The following is a 27,878-nucleotide window of genomic DNA, read 5'->3' on the forward strand; positions in this document are numbered from 1 at the left end:
TGAGGCGGTGACGTCACGCGGGGAACTCCTTCTCCGGGCCAATCCCTCAGCTCATTATTATATTGATAGTTCCCGGAGCGATCACCCTTAGCAACCAATAACATTGTCTCGTTTCATTTTGTAACCTGCGTGTAAGCTGGAATTTGATTGGCTGCTAGGGGCCATTTTTTTCTACATAAGTGATGGCTTCAGTGTTCATAGCCCTGCACAGTGAGATTAGATACTGACCTATTATATTCAATAGCTATCTTTTCTAGTGAAAATATATCTCTATCTTTTTTAGTGGTAAACGTGAAAAAATAGAAATTCACTGCAAACTTTCCAGTCTTACTTTTATATATTATTGTATACAGTATATAGTTTTATATATATATATATATATATATATATATATATATATATATATATACTATATTGGTGAGACTGTAATACTGAGTGTCATTTATAATGTCACATGACATAGCTAATGGCGCCCCGTTTTGTCGCCAGAAACGTTCCCGTACGCCGCCTCATGGCTTGTGTCTCTGACCAAAACGTTACGCCAAAATATGGCACCGCATTAATAAACAGAGCTGTGTTCTCCAACCTGCCTTCGACTGCCAGGGCATGCTGGGAGTTGTAGTTTCGCAACAGCTGAAGAACCACAATAGGGTACAGTCAGACACTGCAAATTTAATGCAGCAATTTCTACACCTAAAAAACTATTCTCTAAAGTTACTTTGACGCCAAACATCCGCAATTCAGATGACTACGACATATCTGTGTACTGTGTCAGACTGGAAAAAATACACCACTTCCTGCAGGACATCCAGCAGCTGATAAGTACTGGAAGACTGCAGATTTTTAAATAGAAGTAAATGACAAATCTATATAACTTTCTGACACCAGTTGATTTAAAAGGAAAAAAAAATGCTGGAGTTCACTTTAAGGACGGTTCCCACACCGGCATGCTGGGAATTGTAGTTCGCAACAGACAGAGAACCACATGTTGGAGAACGATGCTTATAAGATTATTTTTGGATAATGTTTTGGCACCTCTCACTATGGGCGGTTCTTCGTACCGGGTTGTGTGACCATGTTGTACGCTGAATAGGGAGTACAGATATGTGTCATGTGCCAGTATTAATTTCTAGTCTACATACAGCAGTCAGGACATGCTGGGAGTTGTAGTTTAGCTGGGGGGCCACAGATTAGAGAACAGTCCTTGGGGTATATTCACACACTGTAGAATCAGTCAGATGAATAGGACAGGACAGTGTATAGCCCATATTATCTTATTGCTTAAGCCAAGCCCAGGAGTGGATTTGAAAAGAGGAGAAATCCAGTCTTTCCTTTATGACCTGTTCTCTGATTATAGTCTGTTCCTGGGTTTGGCTTCAAATCTTTGGCAGATAATCTGTCGTCAGAACATTCTAGCATTAGTCTGGAGAAGCGTCAGGGTCTATGGACGGTGCCCTGATTCTGTCGCATGTGACAAAGCAAACAGGTGACATCATAAATCATGTGGCGGTGACTCAGACTCTGCGGGAGGACGAGGCGGTTCTGCTCGGTCATGTTAGTCACACATCCACAGTCCACAGAGCTGAGAGCAGGTTTTTATATCTCATCTTCTTATTTTTTCCCTAGTACTTCAAGCAAGATGGAGGACAGAACTGAAGTCAACTGTAGAATCAGAAAGTTTCCAGGATCAGAGTTCTTCAGAGGCACAGAGTATTTCAGGACAGGCGTGTGCTGATGTTGTGGGATGCCTGTCCGCTCAGGTGATGATGATGTTACTAATAGCAGCCCTGCGTGCCAGAAGGGCAGTGCCACAATGTAAGATAGTAGGAGCAGACACACCCAGCAGCACAAAGTATTAAGGCATTAACCTTAAAGGGGTGCTCTGGCTAAAATCTTTTTCTTTCAAATCAACTGGTTTCAGAAAGTTATATAGATTTGTCATTTACTTCTTTTTAAAAATCTCAAGTCTTCTAGTACTTAGCAGCTGCTGTATGTCCTGCAGGAAGTGGTGTATTCTCAGTCTGACACAGTGCTCTCTGCTGCCACCTCTGTCCATGTCAGGAACTGTCCAGAGCAGGAGAGGTTTTCTATGGGGATTTGCTACTACTCTGGACAGTTCCTGACATGGACAAAGATAGCAGCAGAGAGTAAAGTGTCACACTGAAAAGTATACAGAATAGACCACTTTCTGCAGGACATACAGCAGCTGGAAGACATGAGATTTTTTAAAATAAGTACATTATAAATCTATATAACTTTTTAAAAACGGTTGATTTGAAAGAAAAATATTTTCACCAGAGTATCCCTTTAAGGTTAATGTCTGAAATACTTTGTGCTGCTGGGTGGGTCTGCACCTAATATCTCACATTGTGGCACTGCCCTTGTGGCTGATTTGAAAGAAAACTATTTTCACCGAAGTACCCCGCCAGCTGTAATTCACATTCTAAACTGCTGACACTGTTAGATAGCTGTTAGGTCAAGGAGACACATGGTACCTCTCATATCTGTCTGTGCTTCCAGAACATAAAAAAATGCTTTTATTCTATAATGCCAAGTGTCAAAGAGGTGTTCACAAACTCCTGAAGTGCTGAGGCCTGTAACATCTCTTCGCTCCCCCTCCCATCCCTGTCCCTGCCTAGGACTCCGATTTCCAACTGACTGTCAATCAAGCAGAAATAGATATGGAAGGGGAGCGAGGAGGCATTACAGCCTTCAGCACTTCAGGAGATGGAAAATAATTCAATGCAATAATAAAACCGCCTGGTCAGATCCATTTTTTATCAATTCAGTAAAACTATTTCAATCCAACTTTAATGTGTCCTGGTGAATGCCGGGATTTTTCTGGATTATCGGACGGTCATATAAATTTTTGGTATAATAATAAAAAACACCCCACATGAAATCCTTTTTTTCCTATTTAGAGGACTCTTCTCAGTAGTTCCACTCTTACAAACAATGTAAAATGATATAAAAGTCATATATGATGATGTCTTATAGAACCTGGCACAACAAACGTGACTTTCTGCTGTGGTCTGTGGCCAAGTTAATGGAAGATACAAGATGAATGTGATCGTTCTCAAGCGCCGAATGACGTCATCAGCTAAGTGCTGCCCATCTGGGCTTTCCGGCCTCGCTCTTTTGCCCAATACTTAGCCCGGAAGCTGACTCTGTCTTGTGAGAAGTCTCCATTGAATTCTATTTCCGCTTGGCTTCCTAGAGACTCCCAGTAAAATAAATTATTCCCATGGAAGGCGGAGGACTTCAGATTCTTCATGTCACGGATCTGGAAGAAGTAACAGCACAAATCTGATATTCATTACAGAAGTCATAGGATTGACGCCAGCAACTTCTCAAGTCCGCTATTGTCATGGACACCTATCTGCAATTCCCCACTAAATTTACTAGTGCCGACTCACCAGGATATAATCTGAGTGGGTCTGGTTGTGTCCTGAGTTCAGATCCATATATAAGGCATGGATGGCTATGGTAAAGGTAGGGGGAACATCAATGAATACACGACACGCAGGGGACCCCGACTTTGGTTGTACAGGATTCTTTATTTCTCCTTGCATCCCGAAAAGTTGGACATCACAGTCTGAAAGAAGCACAAAAACTCCCGGGAGATGTTTTATAGTGAGCTCTTTATAATATAGGGAGGTAACTATAGGGGCTGCAGATATAGCAGCCATACTTGGCTCTGGTGTCTGACGACAATCAATGGCGTTTGTGCCACACTAAGAAGTCATCAGTATTATAAATGGCTCCTGGTATGTGGAGCCCTGTTAAGAAAAAATGGCACTGGGACCCAGAAGTTACAGTGTCACCCGGACCACTGTAACACCATGTGAACACGGGCAAAACCCATGTCTGTGTGCAGCGCTGTGACATGGCGTTCTTTAAAGCTACCATTGATTTCAATTGATTAAGATTAAGGAATGACTTTACCACTTTACCCCTTTTCCCGCAATGTACCCATGTATCTGAAAAAAGACAAATGGGTTTGAGGGTTTCCTTTATGGATAAAAGCTCGGACACATACCTTGGTAGTATATTTCTGTGGCGGCTCGGCTCCAGTACGCCAGTGCAATACCATTACCAGGATGAACCTGGCGCTGTCTCACCGTCAGGGTGTTGGATCGTGCAACCACAGTGACCGAAGAGAGACGAGTACATGACTTTCTCCACATGGCTCGGCCATAAAACAGCACCAGTTCCCCTATGATCAATAAAGGTGAAAATAATTATTCTTAAGTGATAAATAATTTATTCAAGAAATAAATGCAGAGATGGAAGTAGAAAGGCTAAGGGCCCTATTCCACCAGACGATTATAGTTTGCATAATCGTTAACGATTAACGATCTCAAACGACCGCTATTGCGAAAGACCTGAAAACGTTCACTCATTTCCATGGAACGATAGTCGTTACTTATGATCGTAATTGCGATCGTTTTTTCGATATTTATTCGCTATTGCGTTCGTATGTATTGCGAACGACCGAACAATGTCTTATTCAATGCGAACGATTTGCGAATGTTTTGCGAACGAGCAACAATAAAAATAGGTCCAGGTCTTAAGGCCCTATTCCACGGAACGATTATCGTTCGTATTTGGCCGATATCGGCCGCTACGGACGATAATCGTCCCGTGGAATAGAGTGCAACGATCAGCCGACATCGTTTATGTCGGCTGATCGTTGCAGTCGCTTGTTTTTCAACATGTTGAAAACAAGCGACTGATATAGCAGCGATCTGCTGCCATCGCTCCGTTGAATAGGAGCGTCGGCAGCAGACGCTGTTATATCATATGGGCTGCCCGGACGATCAGCAATCACCCGGGCAGCCCCCCCGCAGCTCCCCGCTACCCTCTCCCGCACTCACCCGCTCGCTGCAGCCGCGTTGAATAGCGGCGGCAGCGAGCGGGGAACGAGGAGCAAACAAGCGCTGAGAGCGCTCGTTTGCTCCTCTTAAAGACCCGTGGAATAGGGGCTTTATAAAGCGATCAACGATTTCTCGTTCGGTCATTAATCGTTAACTGCATTTCAACCGAACGATTATCGTTTAGATTTGAACGATTTAACGATAATCTGAACGATAATCATCCGGTGGAATAGGGCCCTTAGTCTCCTTCCTAAGAAAAGATCTGGATACCACAGCAAGTCTTTGTAAGGACTGAAAATTGGATACGTCTGTCTCTAGCCAGCTTGGTCATCCCAGTCCCAAGTAGGCCCATTTGATGCAAAGATTGTTGAGGACTAGTGATGAGCGAATACTGTTCGATTGAATAGATATTAGATCGAATAGTGAGATATTCGAATATTCGATATTTGTACGAATATCCCGCAAATATTCGATAAATATTCGATAAGCGTTCAAATCCCCCAGCTTCCGGTTTTACCCTCCAAATGGTCAAATAAATGTTTTTCACTAATCGAATACTTGTTCCCATAGACTTTAATGGGATCGAATATTTGATAGAATATTTGAATATTCTCCGGATATTCGTACAAATATCGAATATCTCACTATTCGCTCATCACTATTGAGGACCCTTGAATAAACCTACCAGCCGTGCAGTTGAGAGAACTTGAGAGAACTTTGACCACAACCACCTCTCCGAGTGGTCGTCCAATGGAGAATTCACAGTCTTTTTCCAGAAGACCAGTGGTGTTTATTACTCCGGATGAGTTGGTGAAGAGACGTCCGCATACAACTACATGAGACAATGATAGTGGTGAGGAAGAATGGTGTAAGCTCCACATAGGAATCTAACTTCACTACAATCAATGAATCACTACAATCTGAATGATCATGATTATAACATCCAATATGTCAGACAAGAAAATCTCCAAAAATTTTAATCGAGATAATCAAGACCAGATGTAACAGAGCTCAGACCACAAATACCGTTTTGGCTTTCCTGATCCATATCCTTCGCAAAATCTCCCAGTCTTTCGTTCACTGGTAGAGCTTTAAAATGAGGTCTGTGGTTAGGGGGGGCAGATGTTAGTGGCGTCACCAGTGGAGTGCCACGTGCCGGCTCTGGTTGTGACGTCTGGGTGTCATACTGGCAGGGATTCCCTGAACATCCTCTCAGGGTTATGGGTTTTGGGGCGTTCAGGCAGAACGTGGGGCTCACATGCTGATGGGTCTTGGAGTTGATACACGACTCTTGACGTCTTTGAATGCCATTGCCGCATGTAGCTGAGCACTAAAGATCACAATACATCAGTCACATAGCGTTTATTCGTTTTATCCATTTCCCATTCCTGAACCCAAATTGACAATTTTACTAATTTAAGCCTTGAGATTTATCATTAGTATTCCTTCCCACCACCAATAACCCCAAATCATACCAAGGTCCTGTGTAAGTGGGGATAGCTTTATTGAAGCTTCGTACCTGAGTCCAGGCTCCCACATCCCATGTGTAGAAGCAGCTGGCTATAAAACAAGGGATTACAGATGGAGGTCTCTCATGAGAAGCACAAGATGCTCCATCTACTTCCTTCTCAGCTCCGGCCGCCGTCTCCATACACAACACCTTCTGTTTGGATATTCCATACCCACAAGCTGCAGAGCATGGACTGGCTTCTACCACTCGCCACCTGGTAGTCGATGAGAAGACAATGTTTACTGCTAATCTGTGTCCGGCAGACATTTCTTTATGCCTGGTAATAGTGGGAAAGCTGTCAAGATGCAAACCTCGGGGGGCACGGTTGCTGGTTGCAGGGTTCCTTCTCCTGAGGATGAAGCAAGTGTTGACATTCACTATCTGCAACTATTACTTCTTCAGTTTCTCCCTCCTGGGGATCTCTAGTGCAGTACAGAACTCTCTGTAAGATACCCCCTCCACAGCTTACACTACAGGATCCCTCTTTATAGCGCCACCTAAGAAAAAAGATAGCACAACATGTTAGAAGCTATGACAATGGAAGACCTTTTGTGGGTAGCTTTTCCTTCAAGTTAATGTTTCTTCATGTTATTCAAATGCTTCAAGTTAACTCTGTTAAGAAGCCTTAGAACATGACTGAGGACTAATAGGCAAAGCCACAAACTCCCCAGAAGTGGAAGTTACCCAACTCATTATCTGAGGCAGTGCCAGAGAGCTGCTTTGTACATGCTTTTTCCCAGAATCCCTAGTGGAGCATGAAGTCTTCATGCATCTCTATGGTTCTCTCCTTAAGGAGAAACATTACCTAGAAGCCTTTAAGAAGCCACACCAGACACCTTTTGGAGAGATTAATCTCCAGTGACAACAAAATAATTTAGCAATGAAATTCAACAAGCTTTTTTGTGAATTCTGGAGACCTTCATACACCTTAGATATTAAGCTGGTTATTAAGTGGGTTTGGATTACTGTTCTATAATGAGTATGGGGGCCTTAAGGTGGACTTTATCCCTTATGGGAGATGGCGAGAATCTGTGTCAGAATCTCCTCTACACAGACCAACTAAGATGTGGAGAATCAGGTGGTAAGTCAGCACCATAGGGGTCGCTCATTGTATTCTTTGTTATGGACCTCCTTCCCTGGCTGTAAAGGGAATATATCTGAATCACTGTAGATATTGTGTATCCCGAGAGTTCCTACCGGACAGGACAGGGCTCTGTGGCGCACTCTTTGGTGGAATTTGGACGTTGGATTCTGCTGCACTTGGAGTGAGGTAACCGATGGGCGATGTTGTTGTCCTTCCTCACACAGGCCACAGACAGAGGTATTATTCCTCCTCCACAAGTCACGGGACATGGAGACAACTCTTTCACTTCCCATCTATGCAGAAAAAAACACTTAGAATTCTAGCCTAGTTAGAAGCAGGAGATAACACATAGGATGTTATTACTCTGGGGGGCAGCTCTGGGGCTGACATGGCTTCTGTTGGGTTTTCGGCTTCAATGTTTGGTTACAGTTCTTCTCAAAAGTCTCCTCTTTGGCATGAAAGTCAACACAAATATAGTGTAGCACCAAAATACCTAAAAGGGTGATAATATATTAATACAATACAATACAATAAAAGAGAACACTATCCAAAAAGTAAAACTTGAAAAGTCTTTGTCCGTAGCTTAGATGGTGCTTAGTCTTTTCTATCTGGATGTAGTTGAACCTAAAGTAGCTGGAACATGGTTGACCAGCATTAGTGCATTAGTCCAAAAAAAACTCAGGCTAGTCCTGAAGACTTTGCTAGCCCCCCCATAGGTCTTAGTTATATTATTTCCTGGTAGTTAGGTTAAAGCTGAGCTTATTCGCTGGTCACTTCCAATGGGCAGAGGGTAAATTGATCCTCAAGGTCTGGAGAAGGTGCATGGGCTAATATCACACAATTTAGCATATACTACTTACCTGTACCACAGGTAACAGAGCATTTGCCCTGGACCGGACTCCACACATAAACATCTGATCTATTAAAGGAGGAGTTCATCACATGGATATCTTTACTGACTGATGGCATAATCTGTTACGGCAAGAAAACAACCAAAATGTAGTTCACATGTAGATTTTTCTTTCCTAAGTTTCAGATGGAGACGATACTCACTGTATCCCAGCCGACAGGGCATACGCTCACTATACACTGCACTAGGGTTGTTGGCTTCTCCTGCCCTACGCAATGGGAGTCGTCAACTATGGCTTCTAATCCGGACTGCGACTGCACGCAAGAAACTCTCCGCTCTGCCAGGCCAGATCCACAAACTGCTGAGCAAGGACCAGGCTCCGACACCTCCCACCTGTGAACGGAAAAGGTTTGACATCTCGAAGGAAGAGAGGAATTGTGACTACATTTAGTTATCGCTCCTTGGTCTCCACCCTTCTGCAAACCAGTGACATCTCTGTTCATTATCAAAACATCTATGGATTTATCAGAAACCAATAGGCCAGTTTCTATCAACTTATTCTTATTGTAGATGACACTATGATCCACAGCTTCAGTTCTCTATACTGTATAACTTCAGGGCTCTACCTTGCAGGACAGGCCTCAGGGTGACAGCTAGAGAAGGCTTCAGGTCTAGGTGAGTGGGCACAGTCCCGATCAGGTACAATTGTCTCCATATCATCTTGCTTCTGGACACAGTGCACTGTCCTCAACATGAAGCCACCTCCACAGGAGACTGTACAGGGAGAAGTCACCTTCACATCCCACCTGGAGGTGAAGAAAAAGTTAACTTGACCATAGTGTGATTTGTGTAACTAGTAGAGAGGGAAACTACGTACTCTGGAGGGCAAGGATCATCTCCACAGGGTTCCTTAGAGGGTTTGATAAAATTAGAATAACTGCACAAGTTGGATTCAACCATCTCCTGGAGCATATGGTCGAAGCATTCATAGAACAGCGTCCGAACACCTGGAGAAAAGGAATATCCCCCATACATTAATGTATTCATCATTTCTCTGATCTAAAGAAAACTCAATGATGATTGTAATAAAATGGCTAAATTATTCATACCTCCACCACAAGTAGCTGAGCATGGTCCATGCACCGACGTCCATGCATAATAATGGTCTTCCTTAGGAACATAGTAGCTGTATGAGATGTCTGGATTCGTCCTCTCACCATATTCTGCCCCATATTTTCTGTAAACCTATAAAAAATAAGCAGAGATGATACCTATTATTATAGTTAGTATGATGGTGCATTACAGAAGATACTAAGATTTTGGAAACCATTGTGAAGCAATTGGTGCCAGAAGTGGGATTGTTCTAGATCACTGATATGGAACTGTGCAGATGTCCATTACCTGAAGCTACTTCCAAACCCGGGTACTGGTTATATGTTGACCTATTTATTTGTACAACCTTAAAGTACACTGTAAAAGATGACTATTTTATAACAGGATATGTCAGATCTTACCTGTATCTCTATCTCAGACGTGGTTGGACCATCAATACTGATCGTTTCCTGATGAGGAAGCTTCTCAGGCGTAAGAAACAGTCTATACTTCATCAGTTCTTCTTCCAAGACTGAAGGATGGGTGATATTTAAGGAGATACTTTTCTTCCCGGCTACAATATACTCTGTGTTTTCCTTAACAGCTGTACACAAGCAGAGAAAATATTGATGCAAGGTATATTACAGGTCCCTTACTCATGGCATGGTGGGATCTCAAATAAAAACACTTCATGAGTCCACCTTAAGAGGCAGAATACAGACTACTTGGTGGACTGTTTTGTTTTCAATAGTGTTTATGTTAAATGCCTTACGTTATATATATGTAAACCTTCTAGATAGGATTTTTTTTCGCCCTTGGAACAGTTGACACTGACAACTACAGACCATCCCAAGCATTGCTATAACCCTCTAGATGTCCTTATTCTTACTGATGGCTCCATTGAAGAACTTTTGCTTACCTAGATGAGTGAAAAGAGGCTTTCGATTGGTCACTTGTATCATCATGGAACCCACAGGAATTGTTAAAAAGGTGACATACACTGTAACACAACACATTGAAAACTATAACACTTCAAAGCTTATTGTATGCACATGGTTTTGTGCTCTCACAATGAAGATGTCAGATTATTCATGTATATATTCCATATCAACTAAGCAATATAATAAAAAAAGTACTTGGAGTCATAAGCATAAGCAGCCATACAAGGATAAAGATGCAATGTATTGTAAGTTTCCTGTCACTCACCACCGGCTGTTCCTTCGGTGAAGGTCCCGCTGACTCTACTGCAGGTGCTGTTGTCTCCACCACATACCCTGCACTGGTCCAACACCATGCCGGAATCCATGACTCCATCACAGCCAAAGACCTGAGCAAGACACCTGCATTACATACAGGGTGATTTTATAAGAATAACTTCCCACCTCCTCCTATAGTATCATTACATCATCCACAACTTACAAGTTCATTCATAACCAAGGCACTTATTCCCCTTCTATAGGTCATAATGGGCAAAGGGATCTCTGCATAAGGCTCAGAATGTAAGTGTAGTGTCCCAGCACAGGTGTGCCACTAAGTTCTTTATGCACCTGGGCAAAGTAACTCACACAGGTACTCATAGTGGGATGTAGGAGAAGGGTTGTATGTGTTTTTCCCCACTAGATGTCGCTGCTGTATTTACTGTATGTCTGATATTATGTACAGCTGAAGGAAGCAATGGGTTAACTGTATTATGTTTGTTCTTATCCTATCACAGGTGCAGGTCTGTTATCCCTCTTCTTTCTGCCTACTCTCTCTCATAGACACACAGCCCCACCAATCCTACACTAGCTAAGAGAACCCTATAAAAAGTGTGGTGTTTGACAGGTCACATACTAAGGTGTTACAGGTGACGCCACTTCTGTGATGGTTGGTCGGTTCTGTTGTACAGCTCAGTCAGAGATATAAGTGTTGTGACGCCAGTGCTAGTCCAGCACACAGGTGTGATGTTAGTACCTGCTTTAAGTGTTGTGGCTAGCTGTACTTTCCCAAAATGGCTGGTGACCTGCCGGACTGTGGTGGGTCCCTTGGGCTCCTGTCACGGTAGTCCTGAGTAGCAATTGATGCACCCAGACTATCGGTACCGCCACCCACAAAAAGGGGAAAATGAGCAAGGTGTGTAGCAGGTGTGTATAGGTGCTGGTGCTGACATAAGGAAGACTGAGTCCCAGTGATAAAAATAGAACAGCTTTACTGTGCAGTCTCTGAGTAATACAGAACACTTTGGCAGCAAATGAATAATCTTTGTACAAGTAATAGTGCTCAACTGGGTCTGTGCTGCAGAAATACTTGAAAGTGCTGAATACAGTAGAGGTAGTCGTAGCGGTTCTTGGAAAGTTTAGAGTAGAGTGGATCAGCGTAGAGGAGAGGAGTTTGTCAAGGGAGTCTCAACCCAAAGTAGTATTGTGCTCTGCCGAAACTTTAGAGAAATACTTGAGACTTGAGAGTGAGAAGTTAACTTGTACCTGTGTATAGATCAGTGTCTGACCACCTTCTCTCCTACAGTGTCGAGCTTCCTGTCCTAATAGGCTGATACAAGCCCCAGTCTTGGTTACCTGGGTGAAGCTAAGTGTCCGAAGGTGTCCTGGTGTCCCCTGCACTGCAAAATAGAATATGTAGACCTTCTGGTATCTTTGCTCTATCCAGACTAGTTCCACTGTGTATCAGGATACTGCCCTGCACTTTGTAGAGTGGTTCTCAGTGTGGGCTGGGTTTATCCCCGACTTTTCTCCCTCTTGTAGTGTCTAGCACTGCATAATAGGAATAGTCGATAGACTGGAGAAACTGAGTGTCTCTGGTTGCTTTATACACGTGTCTTACAACCTAACCAACACACTGTCTGAACTAGACTGAACACACACTGAACTGAACTGACTTCCTGTCCACATGGGGCTAACTAGCTACTTCCCCAGGGGCTGTGTGTGTGTGTGTGTGTGTGTGTGTGTGTGTGTGGAGAGAGAGCAGGGATAGGCAGAGAAAGAAGAGTATCCCCTATAGGTCAGCACAGACCAAATGATACAATAACAACAGTAGCCCTTTGCTTACTTCAGCTGTGCAATGCATAACAAGGTTCAAAAGTAACACACCTAGTGGTGAAACTATAGAATGCTACCTTCATCACCACTGAACTGAGGAGATAACTTTGCGACAGGTGCCGAGAGTACTTAACTGTGGGACACCACAAAAGGAGCTACAACCTGGTGGGAGGTGGGGTTTAATAACTAGAGAGAGCAACACAGAGAGCAGTTCCTTCTGCATTGAAGCCAGGGCCTGGCTCAGGCCAGGACCCTTGTCAGGGACCAAGAAACAGATTTCTTCTGTAACTTCAGCTAGCATGCAGTGCTAGACCCCTCAGGAGAAAGGATGTCATCTGAGGAGAACCTTGTTCACGCCAGGGTTACTCTGCATGACACAGGGCAGCATACCTGAGCTAGGTACTGACCCCAGTAGGACAAAGCTGAAGTCGCTGTAACGCATGGCTATTCTGGGAAACCCTGGGAAATCTACTCCACCCAGCACAGGGACCTGGGACCTCCTACTATCCTAGCATGATGGGTCACTCGACACTATAGGGCATAAGGCGCTCAGATCACAGTTATCTAAACGTGAGTACGAATATCTTCTTCTCTTCTCTACTACACTATCCCAGCAGAGTACATTGGACAGGGCCCTCAAGACGCTCCTCTAGTCCACTCTGCTTCTGCCTACCAAGTCTATACAACTTCCTCTTGCCTGCACCTGCATTCCAAAAGTGTTATTATTGCCTTTTATTGCACTGAAGATTCTCGGTAAACAGAAGTTATCCTGGCAGAGCCATTAGACTCTGGTCTATCATGTTGGCTGCTCTGCAGAAGCTGCGACCGGTCACTTGCCAGGTGGTACTGTGTGATTTCACTACTGTGGTGGTTGGTCGGTGGAATATGCAGTAGCTCAGCCAGGTGGTAGGTTGTCGTGACGCCAGTTCTAACTCAGCACACAGGTATGGAGGCACACCTGCTTTTAGTTTTTTTGTGGCTGGCTATAATTGTCCCCAATGTTAGGTGACCTGCGGGGTTGCGATGGGTCCCATGGGCGCTTTTCACAGTGGTCCGGAGTGGAGTTATGATCCACCCAGACTGTCAGTATTGCCACCCACAGAAAAGGGAGATGACCCAAGGACGTGTAGCCTGTGTGTAGGTGCTGGTGCAATAACCACTGAGTCCCGGTAAAATAAATAAACTTGTTCTTTACTGGTAGATCTTCCATGATACGAGTGAATAATATAATACAGACTTAACTTTCCTAGATCTGCACCGAGAACTGTTGAGGTAGAAAGTAGAATAGCAGTGCTGGCTTGGTTGCGTGCTGAGTAGATAAAGTTTAGAGTGGAGAGGAGTAGGTTGTGAGAGTTCTAACCTAATGTAGTGCTGCGCTCTGACGGAACTTTAGAAGAAGTAGAATACCTGAGAAGAATAAGAATATTTGTGCCTGTGTTTCGACCTTTGTCGCTATAACCACCTGTTGCCCTGCAGTGTTGAGTTACCCCTCCTATCAGGGTGTCACAAGCCCCAGTCCTAGTTACCCTAGTTAACCTACGTGTCCGAGCGTTTCCTGGTGTCACCTGCGTTGCGAGAAAGAGTACGTAGTCTCTTAGCAGCTTTGCTGTATCTGGATCAGTTCCTCTGTCTAGGATACTGTCCTGCACTGTGTTTAAGTTGTTCACGGCAAAGGTTGGGGTGATCTCTGACTTGTCCAATAACAATAACCCTTAGTTCACTACAGCTGTGCAACAGTTACAAACATGCAGACAGTGACCTTTTGTGGCAAAACTAAAACATACACCTTCATTACCACATTGTTTCTTATTGTACAAGGCTTTTGCAAGGGGTGTTCAAACTAGTAACACCCATGGTGGGACACCACACTTTGGTTACCCAAACTTTGAGGGAAGTGCCAGGGGTGGGTTCCAACGCCACTCCAGGCTAGTGCACTCCAAGTGCACAAGTGACCCTACACCCACAGAGGTGCTACAACACCGCATAGGCTAAGCCGGCATAAGACATAAGCAAGGGCTGTACTGATACTGTCTATATTTAAATAGGTATGCCAGCGAAACTCTTTTTCTTTCAAATCAACTGGTGTCAAAAAGTTTTGTAATTTACTTGTATTTAAAACTCTCCAGTCTTCCCGTACTTATTAGCTGCTGTATGTCCTGCATAAAATGGTGTATTCTTTCCAGTCTGGAGAGCATTATAGGTTTTCTATAAGGATTTGTTACTGCTCTGGACAGTTCCTGACGTGGACAGAGGTGGCAGTAGAGAGCACTGTGCCAGACTGGTAAGAAAATACCTCTTTCTGCAGGACATACAGCAGCAGTGGATTTGAAAAAAAAAATCTGTGCTGAAGTACCCCTTTTAATCATAGATGAGACAACCTATCACAGGTTTAGTGTTATAGAACCATTAAAATTGCACCCAATTGGCTGATAGATGTTGTATATGGCCTATGAGAGTTCATTCCGGCCTGGAATGGACCTACACTGCCTGCCATGGAAGTTCAGTGTATGGTCTGGTCCTCACCTTACATCTTCCAGATACGCACAGCTGGAAGGTTGCATCTTTCTCTTCACCCGTCTCACACCGGGTACCATCTATAAAAGTGTCTCCTCGTTTCACCATGAAGTTCTGCCCCTTAGCACGGCACATGTGCTGGCACAATGTATCTCCTGAGAAACAGACCATACAAAGTACGTTAGTACCACCCCATTGGAAACTGGTCTGACCCCCAAACACTGCCCCCTAGAATGTGTGGATACACTGCACTGGGGTTATGGAACAAGACACCCATACAGTAAGGGATGAGGTATTATGTATTTTCCTTACCATGAGCAAACCCAGCCACTGACGTCCAGCGATAGTACGAGGCCTGGCCTTGAGAAAGGTAAAGAGGCTTGTCATCGGTGGCCGAACATTGCTGGGTCATAAACTCTAGTTGTGTTGTGTTGCAGGCCTAAAAAAATAAATATAATCATTTCATGGTCTCCATCCTGATGGTCTCCTGTTGTTATGAAGTGACACAGGCCGGAAGCCTCTTTGATACAGTATATGGCGCAATGGGGAAAATCCAGTTCCCGCACCCCCTACCTGTGTATTACACATCTCAGCGTGGAGGCTCAGCCCTTCACAGTCACGACCACCAAACGCAGGTCTGGGGAAACGACAGAATTCCGCATGTCAGAAAATGACTAATAAACATAGGTCATCCAAGATGGAGACCCCCATAAGCCAGTGTATTACCTGGGGTTATTGCACTGACGTTTCCTGACAATGACGCCCCCTCCACAACTGCGGGAACAGGAGGTGAAACCGCTCCAGCTAGACCACACTCCATGGACTACCGATACTGGATTCAGTTCCTCAAGGGAAGTACAGCGACCCTTATGACACCACTAAGAAATATAAGGGAACTGCTGGATCCAAGAACAGTTCATTGTCTATATACCTACTCGTAAATCATAGATACTGTAACCTAAAGGGGTATTTCCATCTATTAAAGATGGCTTCCTGGCCCCCTTTGTCCTGTTTGTGGCCAGAGGAAGTGGGTGGAAAGTCAAAACCAGCAGCAATTTCCGTAACTCCCATTGACTTTAATGGAAGTTGTGCAAATTGTTTAACTCCTACATTATGTTTTAGCTTCCAGACTCATGCTGCATTTACACAGAACGATTATCGTGCAAATTCGCACGATAACGATCGAATTCGAACGATAATCGTTCCGTGTAAACGCAGCGATCGATCAAACGACGAACGAGAAATCGTTCATTTTGATCTTACAACATGTTGTAAAATCGTCGTTCGCAAAAAATTCGCAGATCGTTCCGTGTAAACAGTCGTTGCGAAAGTCCGGCCACCTGCAGCCCGGCCCCCCGCCCGCAGTCCGGCCCCCCGCTCATCCGCAGCCCGGCCCCCCGCTCATCCGCAGCCCCCTGCGCTGGCTCGATCGCCCCCCGCCGCGAGCATACCTTACCTGCTCAGCGTAGCGGGTGTTCGAAATTCCCGGCTCCCCTCTTCAGTGCATTGATTGGCTGAAGAGGGGAGCCGGGAATTTCGAACAGCCGCTACGCCGAGCAGGTAAAGTATGCTCGCGGCGGGGGCGATCGGAGCGGTGGCAGCGGCGGGGGGTGGCGATCGGAGCGGCGGGGGTGACGATCGAGCCGGCGCAGGGGGCTGCGGATGACCGTGGGGCCGGGCTGCAGATGAGTGGGGGGCCGGGCTGCGGGCGGGCGATCTTAAAACGATCGCAAAACGATTTTTCTGTACGATATATCGTACCGTCTAAACGCTGATCGTTATGAAAAAAAAAAATCGTTACTCCGACATCATTAGTCGTACGATCGGCCGAATTATCGTTCCGTGTAAACGCAGCATTACTCAGGCCAGAGAGGGCCAGGAAACAATCTTTCCAAGATAGGAATGCAGAAACTTAGCGCCCTATTCCACCGGACGATTATCGTTTGCATAATCGTTAATGATTAACGATCTCAAATGACCGCTATTGTGAAAGACTTGAAAACGTTCACTCATCTCCATGGAGCGATAATCGTTACTTATGATCGGAATTGCGATCGTTTCATCTTCGCTATTTCTTCGCTATTGCGTTCGTATCTATTGCGAACGACCGAACGATGTCTTATTTAATGCAAATGATTTGCGAACGTTTTGCGAACGAGCAACGATATAAAGCGATCAACGATTTCTTGTTCGGTCTTTAATCGTTAACTGCATTTCAACAGAACGATTATCGTTTAGATTCGAACGATTTAACAATAATCTGAACGATAATCGTCCGGTGGAATAGGGCCCTAATACTAAGCTGTGGCTGTGGTAAAACTACAACTCCCAGCATGCCTTGACAACCTACTTAATAAGTGAAGACTGCAAATGTTACCTTGTTCTCGCCACACTCTGTGCCGTCAAGTAATGGGACAAGGAGACGGTTGCAGCTGGACCGGTCTTGTTGACTGATGTGACAGGAGAGGACGCTGCACGTGTCCTACAAAAGAAGGAACTTATATAGTTGCACTGAATAGGGGGGGAAGGGTGGCTGACAAAAAAATAACCAAAAAAACCCAATATTTTTAATCAATGTTGCAATGTTAAATTCTTCGATTTTGGATGAATCTGAGCAATAAAAACAATTGGTTAAAAAAAGTGAAAAAAATCTCCCCCTACCACATCATTATGCGAAAACGTGCAAGCCAGGGCCGAGCTCCCGAATGCGATTTTACATTGCTCATCCGCTCCGTAATACAGACCGGGCTTCGAGCCAGGGATATTGCTTTCCAGTGCTGGGAGGTCATCAATGCAGTTGGCTTTGTCGCTGCTGCAAAGGCAATATATTACAGATGTAGGAGTTAAATTATGTTATGTACAAGAAGTTAAAGGGATACACCCAAAAAATTTAAATCAACTGGCGTCAGAAAGTTATACAAATTTGTAAATTGCTTTTAGTAAAAAATCTCAAGTCTTCCAGTACTCATCAGCTGCTGTATGTCCTGCAGGAAGTGGTGTATTCTTTCCAGTCTGACACACTGCTCTCCGCTGCCACCTCTGTCCATGTCAGGAACTCTCCAGAGCAGGAGAGGTTTTCTATGAGAATTTGCTGCTGCTCTGGACAGTTCCTGACATGGACAGCGGTGGCAGCAGAGAGAACTGTGTCAGACTGGAAAGAATACACCACTTCCTGCAGGACATACAGCAGCTGATAAGTTCTGGAAGACAAGAGATTTTTTTATAGACATAGGGCCACATGTATCATCCGGCGGACGGATGATTTTTGGCGGAAAGTGCCGATTTGCGTATTATTTTATACGCAAATGGCCGATTTGCGAATAAAATAATCGCAAATCGGCACTTTCCGCCGAGTACGCCAGGGGGCGGAAAGGGGGCGGAAAGTAGGCGGGAAGTGGGCGGAACGGAGGGCGCGGACTCAGAGTCCGCGCGATTTATCATCCGTTCCGCCCAATTCTACGCCGAAAACCTACTCCAGTCCTCAGCTGGCGTAGGTTTTCGGCGGTGCGCACCGGCGCGCACAGGATTTATGTACAGGCAGTCCGCCTCTACATAAATCCCCGTACCGCCGGAGCTGCGGGGGCATTTTTAAGTCCGGCGTAAAAAACGCCGGACTTAATAAATGCCTCCCATAGTTTACAAACTTGTATAACTTTCTGACACCAACATTTTTTTTTCCAATGGAGTTCCTCTGTAAGTAAACCCATACGTGACATTAGGCGTCAAGCCAAAAGGGGGCACTCTTATTTATAGTCATGTTGTAAGTACCTAAGAAAGTGAAGAAACTGCTCTCTACTACAATCGGACCATGCCAGGTGGACACTGTTGTGGCTTCCCTCAGCAGCCATGATTTTCCCGCTCCTGCTGCAGCTGTTTCCCGTCCCATCGTGATTTATTCCAAAACTGCAAGAGAGAAGATAAAACTATCAAGAACAAGACAAGCCAAAAAATTCGGACTACTACTACCTACATATGCCCATATCTATCCCTCCATTAATCTACATCACTCTGCCCATGTCACGTGATAAACATTTGTCACCTGTGTCCGATTTCGTGGGCTATGGTGATCCCCAAGTCAAAGCCAGTGTCTTCAGTGATGACGCAACTCCAGGAGGAGGAACAGGCCCCTCCTAACTGGGTGACCCCCCGGACTTGCTTGTTTCCATCAGGTAACTCAAGGTCAAACCTTAATCAAAGACATCGTATAGGTGTAAGAGTTATGGAATTTCTATATGACATATTTATAAGGTTTCGGATTCTCTCCATGACATTAGCACAGTTGTCATGTCTGTATCTGGATCAACTAATCAGCTATATTTGGCTATCTTCTATATACAATGAATGGACAATGTATATACACTGCCACTCTATTCACATGGGAGATATGGAGGTCCGTTCTCAAGACTAAAGGGAGTGCCAATAGACAGATATTTATCCACTATCCTATAGATGCTGTGGTTAGTGCACAACTAGTGCAGATGCGAATTCCCCTTTGAACAGGCACTGTCTTTATCAATAAATAATTTTATAATCAGCATGGGAGGTGATATACTACATTCTTGCAATTTACTTTAATTTATTTTTTCGTCCATTTTCTATATAAATGCACTGCTATACATTTGGCCACTAGATGTCTCCCTTACTAGAAAACTTCAGTCCAGGCTCCGTCACTAAGGCCATTTTGTCTTTAGTAACAGCAAACCAAGAAACCAAATGCAGGAAGTGATGTCAGTGGGCTCAGTGATGATGAATGCTGATTAGGCAGTAGCCATGCAGGTAAACTAACTGATCTAACAATCATACACAAGCATGAGCAGCACAATGAGCCACTAAATGGACTGATGGAACAGTAAAATAAAAGTCAAAATGAAGAGCATACATAATGCATGCATTAACTATATATTTGCTGGGGGGGTTAATTTTTATAGTTCATTACAGGTACACTTTAAATGACAGCATTGGGATGGTGGTATAGTCAGAGGAACCAGGGATCAAACCACAAAGCTGAGCTAGGCCTCCTCCCTCTTCCTCATATCATCAATGTGAAGATTTCTGAAGACCATTATAAGATGTCTACATGGTGATAGACAACAATCAAAGGAACCAGAGGTGCGACAGCGACAATGTCGAGGACTCTTTCTCATATCTTCTATCATGGAGGATTTCTAAAAGTAACCAGAACATTTAGCCATACCGGGTGATATAAAGGACCAGATCAGCGTGTTGTGGGTCAGAGTCACTGATAGGATTGAGGGTTTTGCTCCACTCACAGACACTGATCAGGGAATCCATGAGGTTGGCACCGACCTTGATACCAGCCTGATGAAAGAAAAGGTTACAGAAACATAAGGACACCGCTAAATCCTAATAGTTGTACCCAATTAAGTTGGTTGGAGGACTCTTGTTTCTTGGTGGCTGTTGACGTGACCAGGTATGAGCAGGTCAGATGGATCCTGTTAGCAAAAGATAACTAGAACCACCAGCTACACATGGGCATGTAGCCCCTAAAAAATGAAACATCTCACCCCCATGAGTGATGGCCTGTGGATCAGCAATGACCATCAAAACATATGTGGATCTTAGAGAAGCCCTCTTACCTCCTGCTCAGTCAGAATGATCATCTTCACCAGATGGACACGGAGTGTGGCACCAAGCGACACGTCTCTTAGTAATTCTGCCCCCTATAAAACCACATATAAAGGTTATAACTAGAGCTGAGCAGGTCCGGCAACGTTCTTGGAACCCAAACACTTAATCTTTTCCAGCCACGGTGAGTCAAATGCTGAGTTTTTGGGTTTGTGTGAACCCGATCTTACTGTTCGCTCATCTCTAGTCTTCAGGCTTCTCTATCCACTATGAAAGCAGAAGCCATCTTAAGGTGATGTCATCACTTTACGATCTACTCTCTTTCTAGGCAGTTGAAAGGCTGGGTTCTTGTGAATCCAACTTGTCCCCACTAAAAACCATTGGATTAAAAGCTGTGAAATTAACCAAATTTACATACGTACAATATTGAGGTTGGTAAGAACATATCGTTCTGTATCCTCCTGGTGAAACTGGTAGACGTCATGACCCACGACCACTAGAAGTTCCAGATGTTTGACACCAAGAGCGGCTCTCTTCTGCCTCTGGTGGAGATGAAGAGCGTTTACTGACTCTACAAGAGCAGTAAAGAAGGAAGGGAAATAATATTTTAGAGTCACATACCAGTCAGATATGGAAAAAACCCAACCCATGGCTTCACAGCTGCAAGTAGGCCCGAATAGCTACAGTTTAGTGGCTCCACGGGTTGGAGATTACTGATTTAAAGGGAATGTTCCATGAAGAAAAGTTTTTAAAATCATATGTCATATACGTGAAGGAGAACAAATGTGCTGTTTTTTTTTTTTGTAAAATAACTTACATCCCTGTAGTGTTTTTCTCCCCCATGGATCTAATAACTTCCAAGTTTCCTTCCTGAACTGTTACCCTGCTTGTGGTTGCAATGTAACAGTACACACACTTTCCCACAATCCTCTTTGCTTGCAGGTTTAGTAGAAGTGTCAGTGTGGTGCACCACCATGGTGTTCGACCGGTCATCTTCCCAGATGGTACTGTGTGACGTCACTTTTTTCAACCGTATTAACTATGTAACTATGTAACTATATGTAACTACTGTAGTGGTTGGTCGGAGTATAGCCAGATGTTAGTTTGTCGTAATGCCAGTGCCGGTTGGGCACACAGGTATGATGGCACACCTACTTTTAGTTTAGGGAGGCTGGCTATACCCTTTCCCCTAAGGTTGGTGACCTGTGATGGGTCCCTTGGGCACTTATCATGGTAGTCCGAAGTGGAGTTGTGACCCACCCGGACTATTGGTACCGCCACCCACAGAAAGGTGAAATTACCCAAGGAAGATGCAATTACTGTGTCGGTGTTAGAGTAATAATCACTAAGTCCTGTTACCATAAAAATCTTCTTTACTTCAGAAATACTTAATACAATAGTAGACAACATACTTGAGACTTGACAATAGACTTATGACTTGACTAACAGGACCTGTGCTAAGAGCTTGAAAGGCAGTATAGCCGTGCTGGTTTGGTTGCGTGCTGAGAAGTAGAGTAAGTACAGAGAACCAGAGAGGAGTAGGTCTTGAGAGTCCCAACCCAAGTAGTAATGTGCTCTGCCGGAACTTTAGTAGTAGAAGAAGTAGAATGCTTGAGAGTAGACAGAATACTTAAGCCCGTGTTTTGACTTCTGTCTTGATACCACCTATAGACTCAACAGTGTAAGGTGACTCGTCCTCCTATGGTGACACAAGCCCCAGACCCAGAGTTGAGCAGAGTGGTCAGGTTTTTCTGGTTAAACCCGCGCTGCGAGATAGAGTACATAGGCTTCTAGCAACTTTGCTCTATCCAGATCAGTTCTTCTTGTTTTAGGATACCGTCCTGCACCTTTAGATATGTTCACAGCGTGGGCTGGGATGATCTCTGACTTGTTCCCTCTGTGAGTGTTTAGCACTGCACAGTGAGTAGAAGGGCTGCTTTCAATGTGCTTCCCATGTGTGTGTGTCTCCACTACCTCACTCCAGACTAGACTATGCTGGACTGGTCTCAGAGAGGGAACCTGGCAAAGCCAGGCTCCTGACTAAACTCTGTAGGAGACTCTGGTTTGTGCGTCTTGCCTCTACATAAACCAGGGAAACACTAACTAGTGTCTGTCTGCACTTCCTATCCCCATGTGACAATCTCCTACATGGTATGTAATACTTCCTGTAAGTGGTGGAGAAGAGAGTGCAAAAGAAGGAGAATAAAGATAGGTGGAGAAGAGAAAAGAGCTCTCATTGGTGCACAAACAACAATAACCTCTTGAGTACTACAGCTGTGCAAAAGATAGGTACAAGATATAAATACTAGCGACATATAGTGGCAAAACTTAGGTACTACTTTATTACCTCTTTACTTAGAGTACAGGCTTTTGCGAGGGGTGTATAAACTAGTAACACCCATGGTGGGACACTACACAAGTACTTCCTAGATTTTGCTTTTAAACTGAGCATGCCTAACCCCCCCCCTCCTTAGTGGGTCATAACCAAGGGAAACAATGGAAGCACATGGGGAATTAGTAAGTCTATATCTCTCACTGTCTTTTTTTTTTAAAGGGGTGCTCCAGTCCAGTCTGACACAGTGCTCTCTGCTGCCATCTCTGTCCATGTCAGGAACTGTCCAGAGCAGTAGCAAATCCCATAGAAAACCTCTCCTGCTTTTCAGACTGGAAAGAATACACCACTTCCTGCAGGACATACAGCGGCTGATAAGTTCTGGAAGACTGGAAATTTAATTAATAAAAGTAAATTAAAAAATCTACGTCACTTTCTGGCACCAACTCATTTGAAGTTGGTGTACTACCCCTTTAAGTGACCTCTCTGCCCTGATTCTTGTACCTTTGTTTTCTTCAGATACTTCCCCAAGCCGAAAGACTATATGAGACTTCCATGGCGCCTGCTCACGACTCAGCTGTAGCAAGTGTTTCTTCTTTACAGGTTGGATGGAAAACTGCTCCTTGTTCAAGATGACAAATCCGCGCTGAAAGAGTAAAGTACCAGGTGACCTCCATGTACGAATGTAGAATTGTGGTAGGGTATATGGAGTATATGGATTTAACCCACCATTTCGCCTTCACAGTACGTAATCACAGATCTGACTCCTTCTGGATGCACCATGGTCCCCGCCGACCCACAGGAGCTTTGGCGCAGATGGTGTAGGGTGGTATTCAGAAACCGTTCTGTAGTGATAAGTCTTTCCCCTTCGGGAAAACTAAAGACGTATCTCAGCTGAGGTGTCTGTAGGATACATATATTGGCAGCACATGGAGAGGACACCTTGGGGCTTTCTGTACAGGTACACGTGAGGTTACCCAGATCAACCGAAGGAGCTGGGGGAAATAAAAAAAAATACAAAAATGCAAAAAAATATATTAAATATATTAAATTTAACTTTCAAAGTTTTATAATAATATCCAAAAATATCACCACAGTCATAGGAAACCACATTATTCTGACAGGTGTGTTTGTAACAAAATGTCCGCTGTACGCTCTTTTATTAAATTCACACTGAAAGCCAGATGTCTTACACAAATAAAAAACAAAGACCATAAAAACATAATATAAAAAACACCTCCAGTCCTTATTTTATAAGGTTACCTGCGACGTGTTCTCTGCCAAAATACCAAATCCGATCTTCAGGGCGTAATGTTTTTAAAAACATCTACAAATAGTGAAGAATATGTGAGAAGACTGATTTTAAGGCATCAGGTATAACTTACGGTATTTGTGTCAACAATTAGATTTTTATTTGCATTTTTTAAATAAAATTTTAAAAATACAGATTTTTTTCCCAATATAAATGAGCATTTAGGAAGGCCTGAAAATTGAGGATATCAGTCCCTTTGCATTAGTGAATATTATCAATTGGTGGCCCTTGTGGGCAAGGTCCACTTTGCCTCTGTATGAGTCAGGTACCCTAAAAGAAATATTTAGAGGCATTGTTCATGCTTTTATAGTATTTTTTTTAAATAACTCAGAAGAGTGTGAAATAATAATAATAAAAAAGTCATACTCACCTTACCACTCTCCTCCTGTCTTCACACTTCCTGGACTCTTTTGACGTGGACAAGTAACTACTGCAGCCAATCACCAACCACAACAGTGACCTGATAAAGCCAATGATTGGCCACAGCATTAACGCATCCATGTTAAGAAGGACCAGGCAGTGCATAGACCAGTCGGGGGAAGCATTGGAATGGGAATGGCAGGTAATCTGTAAGGTGAGTATGACAATTTTTTTATACAGTTACACCATTCTCAGCCATTATTAAAGGGAACCTCTAATCATTTTTATGCTGCCTAGGTCACTGGTGGCTTCTCCCCGTCCCTCCAGCCTTAAGTGACAGGGGCAGGGAACAGATCTAGGTATTAAAGGTGGTGGGACAGGGAGAAATCACTAAAGACTTTCCAGATGACCTGAGGTTTGGGCAGTATGAAGGTTCCCTTCAAGAATTACATATGATGGGTCCAGGGCTGGATTAAAGGGAGGGCACCAGGGGCACGTGCCCCGGGGCCTCCGCCACTTAGGGGCCCCCACCAGCTCGAACCCTAGCAGAACGGTGCTGCTTACCCAGGATATCAGGCCATGTAATAGAGCCCTAACACAGTGGGCAACAGCGTGCAGAAAGTGCTGTGTTCTCACATTGCTTTAACACAAACACAATGTGGGAATACACTTTGATACTTAGTCCCCCCCCCCGCTCCTGTCTCTAGGGCCTGGCATCTTCCCCTGTACTGCAACCTCTAGTGACCACGTGCACAAGAGGATGCTGACCCATACAGCCAAGAGCAAGGAGGGGTCTGTGCTAATTCACCTACAGTAATCAGCCATCTGTATAGATCGCGGTATTTATTATTTTTTTTTTTGGGGAGGGGGGGGGATTGTTGCCCGGGGCCTCCACCAACCTTAATCCGGCCCTGGATGGGTCCTCCGGAGCTAGAAACACTTTACTATCAGTGATGAGCGAATACTATTCGATCGAATAGTGAGATATTTGAATATTCGATATTCATAAATATATTCGATAAATATTCGATAAATATTCGATAAGCGTTCAAATCCCCCAGCTTCCGTTATTACCCTCCCAATGGTCAAATAGATGGTTTTCACTAATCGAATACTTGTTCCCATAGACTTTAATGGGATTGAATATTCGCGGGATATTCGTATGAATATCGAATATTCGAATATCTCACTATTCGCTCATCATTTTTTATTATATAGTATACATTATAGTTGCCTTACAGCCAGCAACGTCTTTTACATTTAGGCTTACTTTAGTCCTATTAAAATCATAAAAAAAAAAAATTGAATTAAAAAAAAATAAATAATAAACTTTCATTTACAATTCACAGTTTTTACACTTCAAAGATTTTACCAACGCTGAGAAATCCACAACAATATATATATGTATATTTTGTCTTTTAGCTCAGTAATGCGGTTCAGCGTTTGTAGCACAACATGATGTGAAGGCAAGGGTCATATTCCAAAAGTGTGCTGTGCTAACCCAACTACAACGCATGCAGCCGGAATCTCATAAAACCAGTACCTGAGATGTCCTCCATGGCACAGAGAGTCCCGGGAAGGGCACCAGCAGCACCAGGCAGACCAGAAGAGGCTGGACCATAGTTGCCAGGAGGAGAAATCTGTTGATTGAAGCTTTTTAGACAGCGGATTTCTACCAATATAACGTGCACCTTTGGTTGTTGATCAATCCCTGCACAGGAGGCAGGGAATTCCGGGGGAGTGAGGGACATGTGTGTGTAGGGGGCTGGGCGTACTCAACACCTAGGAAGGAGGCTTACAGGACAACTCGTATGCAGACTATTTGTACAGAATATTGACCAAATAACCTGATCTGGTCTTTAAAGGATATGTCCACCTCTGAACACCATTTTAAAGGGGATGTCAGGAGGAAAAAATTTTTATGTTTAAAGGTGCTGGAACAAATAAAAACATATGTACTTACCGATCCTCCGCTGGTGCTGTTCTCGTGGTGTCAGTTCCTGCTGCTCAGTAATTGCTATTCCGTGTCTCAATGAGTAAGAAATGCCCAATCACTAGCCACAGATATGACCTGCCTCACCAGTGATTGGCTAAGAAAGCATCTCCTGTGTCAGTAAAGGAGTTGCCAGTGGAGAAATGTATTCTGCCGTAACAGTAGAGGTGGTGTGTAGTAGAAGAGAATAAAGAAAGAATACTCGTACTCACAGATCACTTTTCTAGTCCTGACCGCCTTGTGCCCCCTAGTTGTGAGCTACCCGTCCTAGGTGGGTAATACGAGCCCCAGGCCTTTTTCTTGGTTGAGCAGACTCCTGAGGTTTCCCTGTTGTCCTGCACTGCGCAGTGGAATATGTAGACTTTTCCTAGTACCTTTGATCCACTGGGGTCAGTGTCAGTTCCTATTACTCTGGAGGTAACTGCCCTGCGCGGTTTAGAGAGGTTCACGGTGTGCGCAAGGTGATCCTCGTTTGGCTTCTCTTCCCTTGTAGGAAGCCTAGAACTGCATAAGTCAGAGAAAGGAGGGAAAGCACCTGCACCCGTGAGTGGTCAGAAAGGCAACACAAGACAGGTAACCCCTGGAAGACTTCAGCTGTGCAACAGACAAAGTTACAAAGACACAGAGTGGTGACACCTAATGGGAACAAACGCTAAGCACAGCAATACCCTGATCCCACTTGTGTGAGCCCAAGAATTACCTTACTCAGGTGCAACAGAACAGTTACATCCTATATTATATTCCAGAGCTGCACTCACTATTCTGCTGGTGGGGTCACCGTGTACATACATTACATTACTTATCCTATACTGATCCTGAGTTGTGGATGGGATATGGGGACTGTATGATGCAGCTTTCTCTGATGTTATCCATCATGTGTTTGAGCTTAGTCCTCAGCAGAGATAAGAGATATGGGGGGGACGGAGAAGGCAGATGAATAATTATCCAGTTTTGTAAGACAGAGAGAAGTGGAGTGGTCCTGACTGGTGGAGGCGAGTGCAGACTGGACTGGACATAGACTTGCTTCTATGTCTGGAAGTCTTCCCTGTGGAGTGTTCTCCTCCAGCACCGCTCTGCAGGATGGATGGGACGCCTGCTGATCCCTCAAGTCAAGAGCTGAGGTAATGGTGGAGTTATTAAACATGGCGGCCATGTGGTGGAGAGAAGGCAGGGTGGAGTCTGAGAGGGTTTATGGTGTTTATGGTTCCTACAAGAGTGCACAAGACTCTGGACTGGGGGAGAATTGGAGAATAAGATGGAAAGGTTGTCAAGAGGTTCCAAATCACAGCAGATCCACTTCAGGCTGGGGCTTGCATCAGGGGACAGGACTGTGGAG

At 44.2% G+C, this 27,878-nt stretch overlaps 1 protein-coding gene across 3 annotated transcripts; it reads right to left on the reverse strand.

Moving 5' to 3' along the window:
- Positions 1–2,764: 2,764 nt before the first annotated feature.
- Positions 2,765–26,291, reverse strand: ADAMTS13 (ADAM metallopeptidase with thrombospondin type 1 motif 13). 3 transcript variants are annotated; one of them, XM_069985567.1, is made up of 32 exons: positions 26,093–26,283; positions 24,141–24,204; positions 23,607–23,872; positions 23,382–23,523; positions 20,968–21,116; positions 20,557–20,640; positions 20,154–20,278; positions 18,999–19,145; positions 18,728–18,862; positions 17,621–17,771; positions 17,337–17,441; positions 15,686–15,837; positions 15,533–15,596; positions 15,272–15,398; positions 14,969–15,114; positions 10,620–10,740; positions 10,333–10,413; positions 9,836–10,017; positions 9,431–9,566; positions 9,199–9,328; positions 8,948–9,127; positions 8,525–8,714; positions 8,332–8,443; positions 7,835–7,964; positions 7,585–7,764; positions 6,699–6,884; positions 6,397–6,601; positions 5,904–6,207; positions 5,563–5,709; positions 4,040–4,216; positions 3,417–3,595; positions 2,765–3,283 (listed from the first exon to the last, which is right to left on the reverse strand). In XM_069985567.1, exons 1-32 carry the CDS (start codon positions 26,168–26,170, stop codon positions 3,101–3,103), a joined length of 4,758 nt encoding a protein of 1,585 aa, XP_069841668.1. In that variant the 5' UTR covers positions 26,171–26,283; the 3' UTR covers positions 2,765–3,100. The 3 variants fall into 3 exon arrangements, with proteins under 3 accessions (XP_069841668.1, XP_069841670.1, XP_069841669.1); XM_069985568.1 differs by lacking the exon at positions 3,417–3,595 and having other exon boundaries at positions 3,190–3,283; positions 26,093–26,291; XM_069985569.1 differs by lacking the exons at positions 23,382–23,523; positions 23,607–23,872; positions 24,141–24,204; positions 26,093–26,283 and having other exon boundaries at positions 20,964–21,112.
- Positions 26,292–27,878: the final 1,587 nt, after the last annotated feature.

This window comes from Dendropsophus ebraccatus, chromosome 10 (assembly GCF_027789765.1).
Source record: "Dendropsophus ebraccatus isolate aDenEbr1 chromosome 10, aDenEbr1.pat, whole genome shotgun sequence".
Taxonomy (NCBI): Eukaryota; Metazoa; Chordata; class Amphibia; order Anura; family Hylidae; genus Dendropsophus; species Dendropsophus ebraccatus.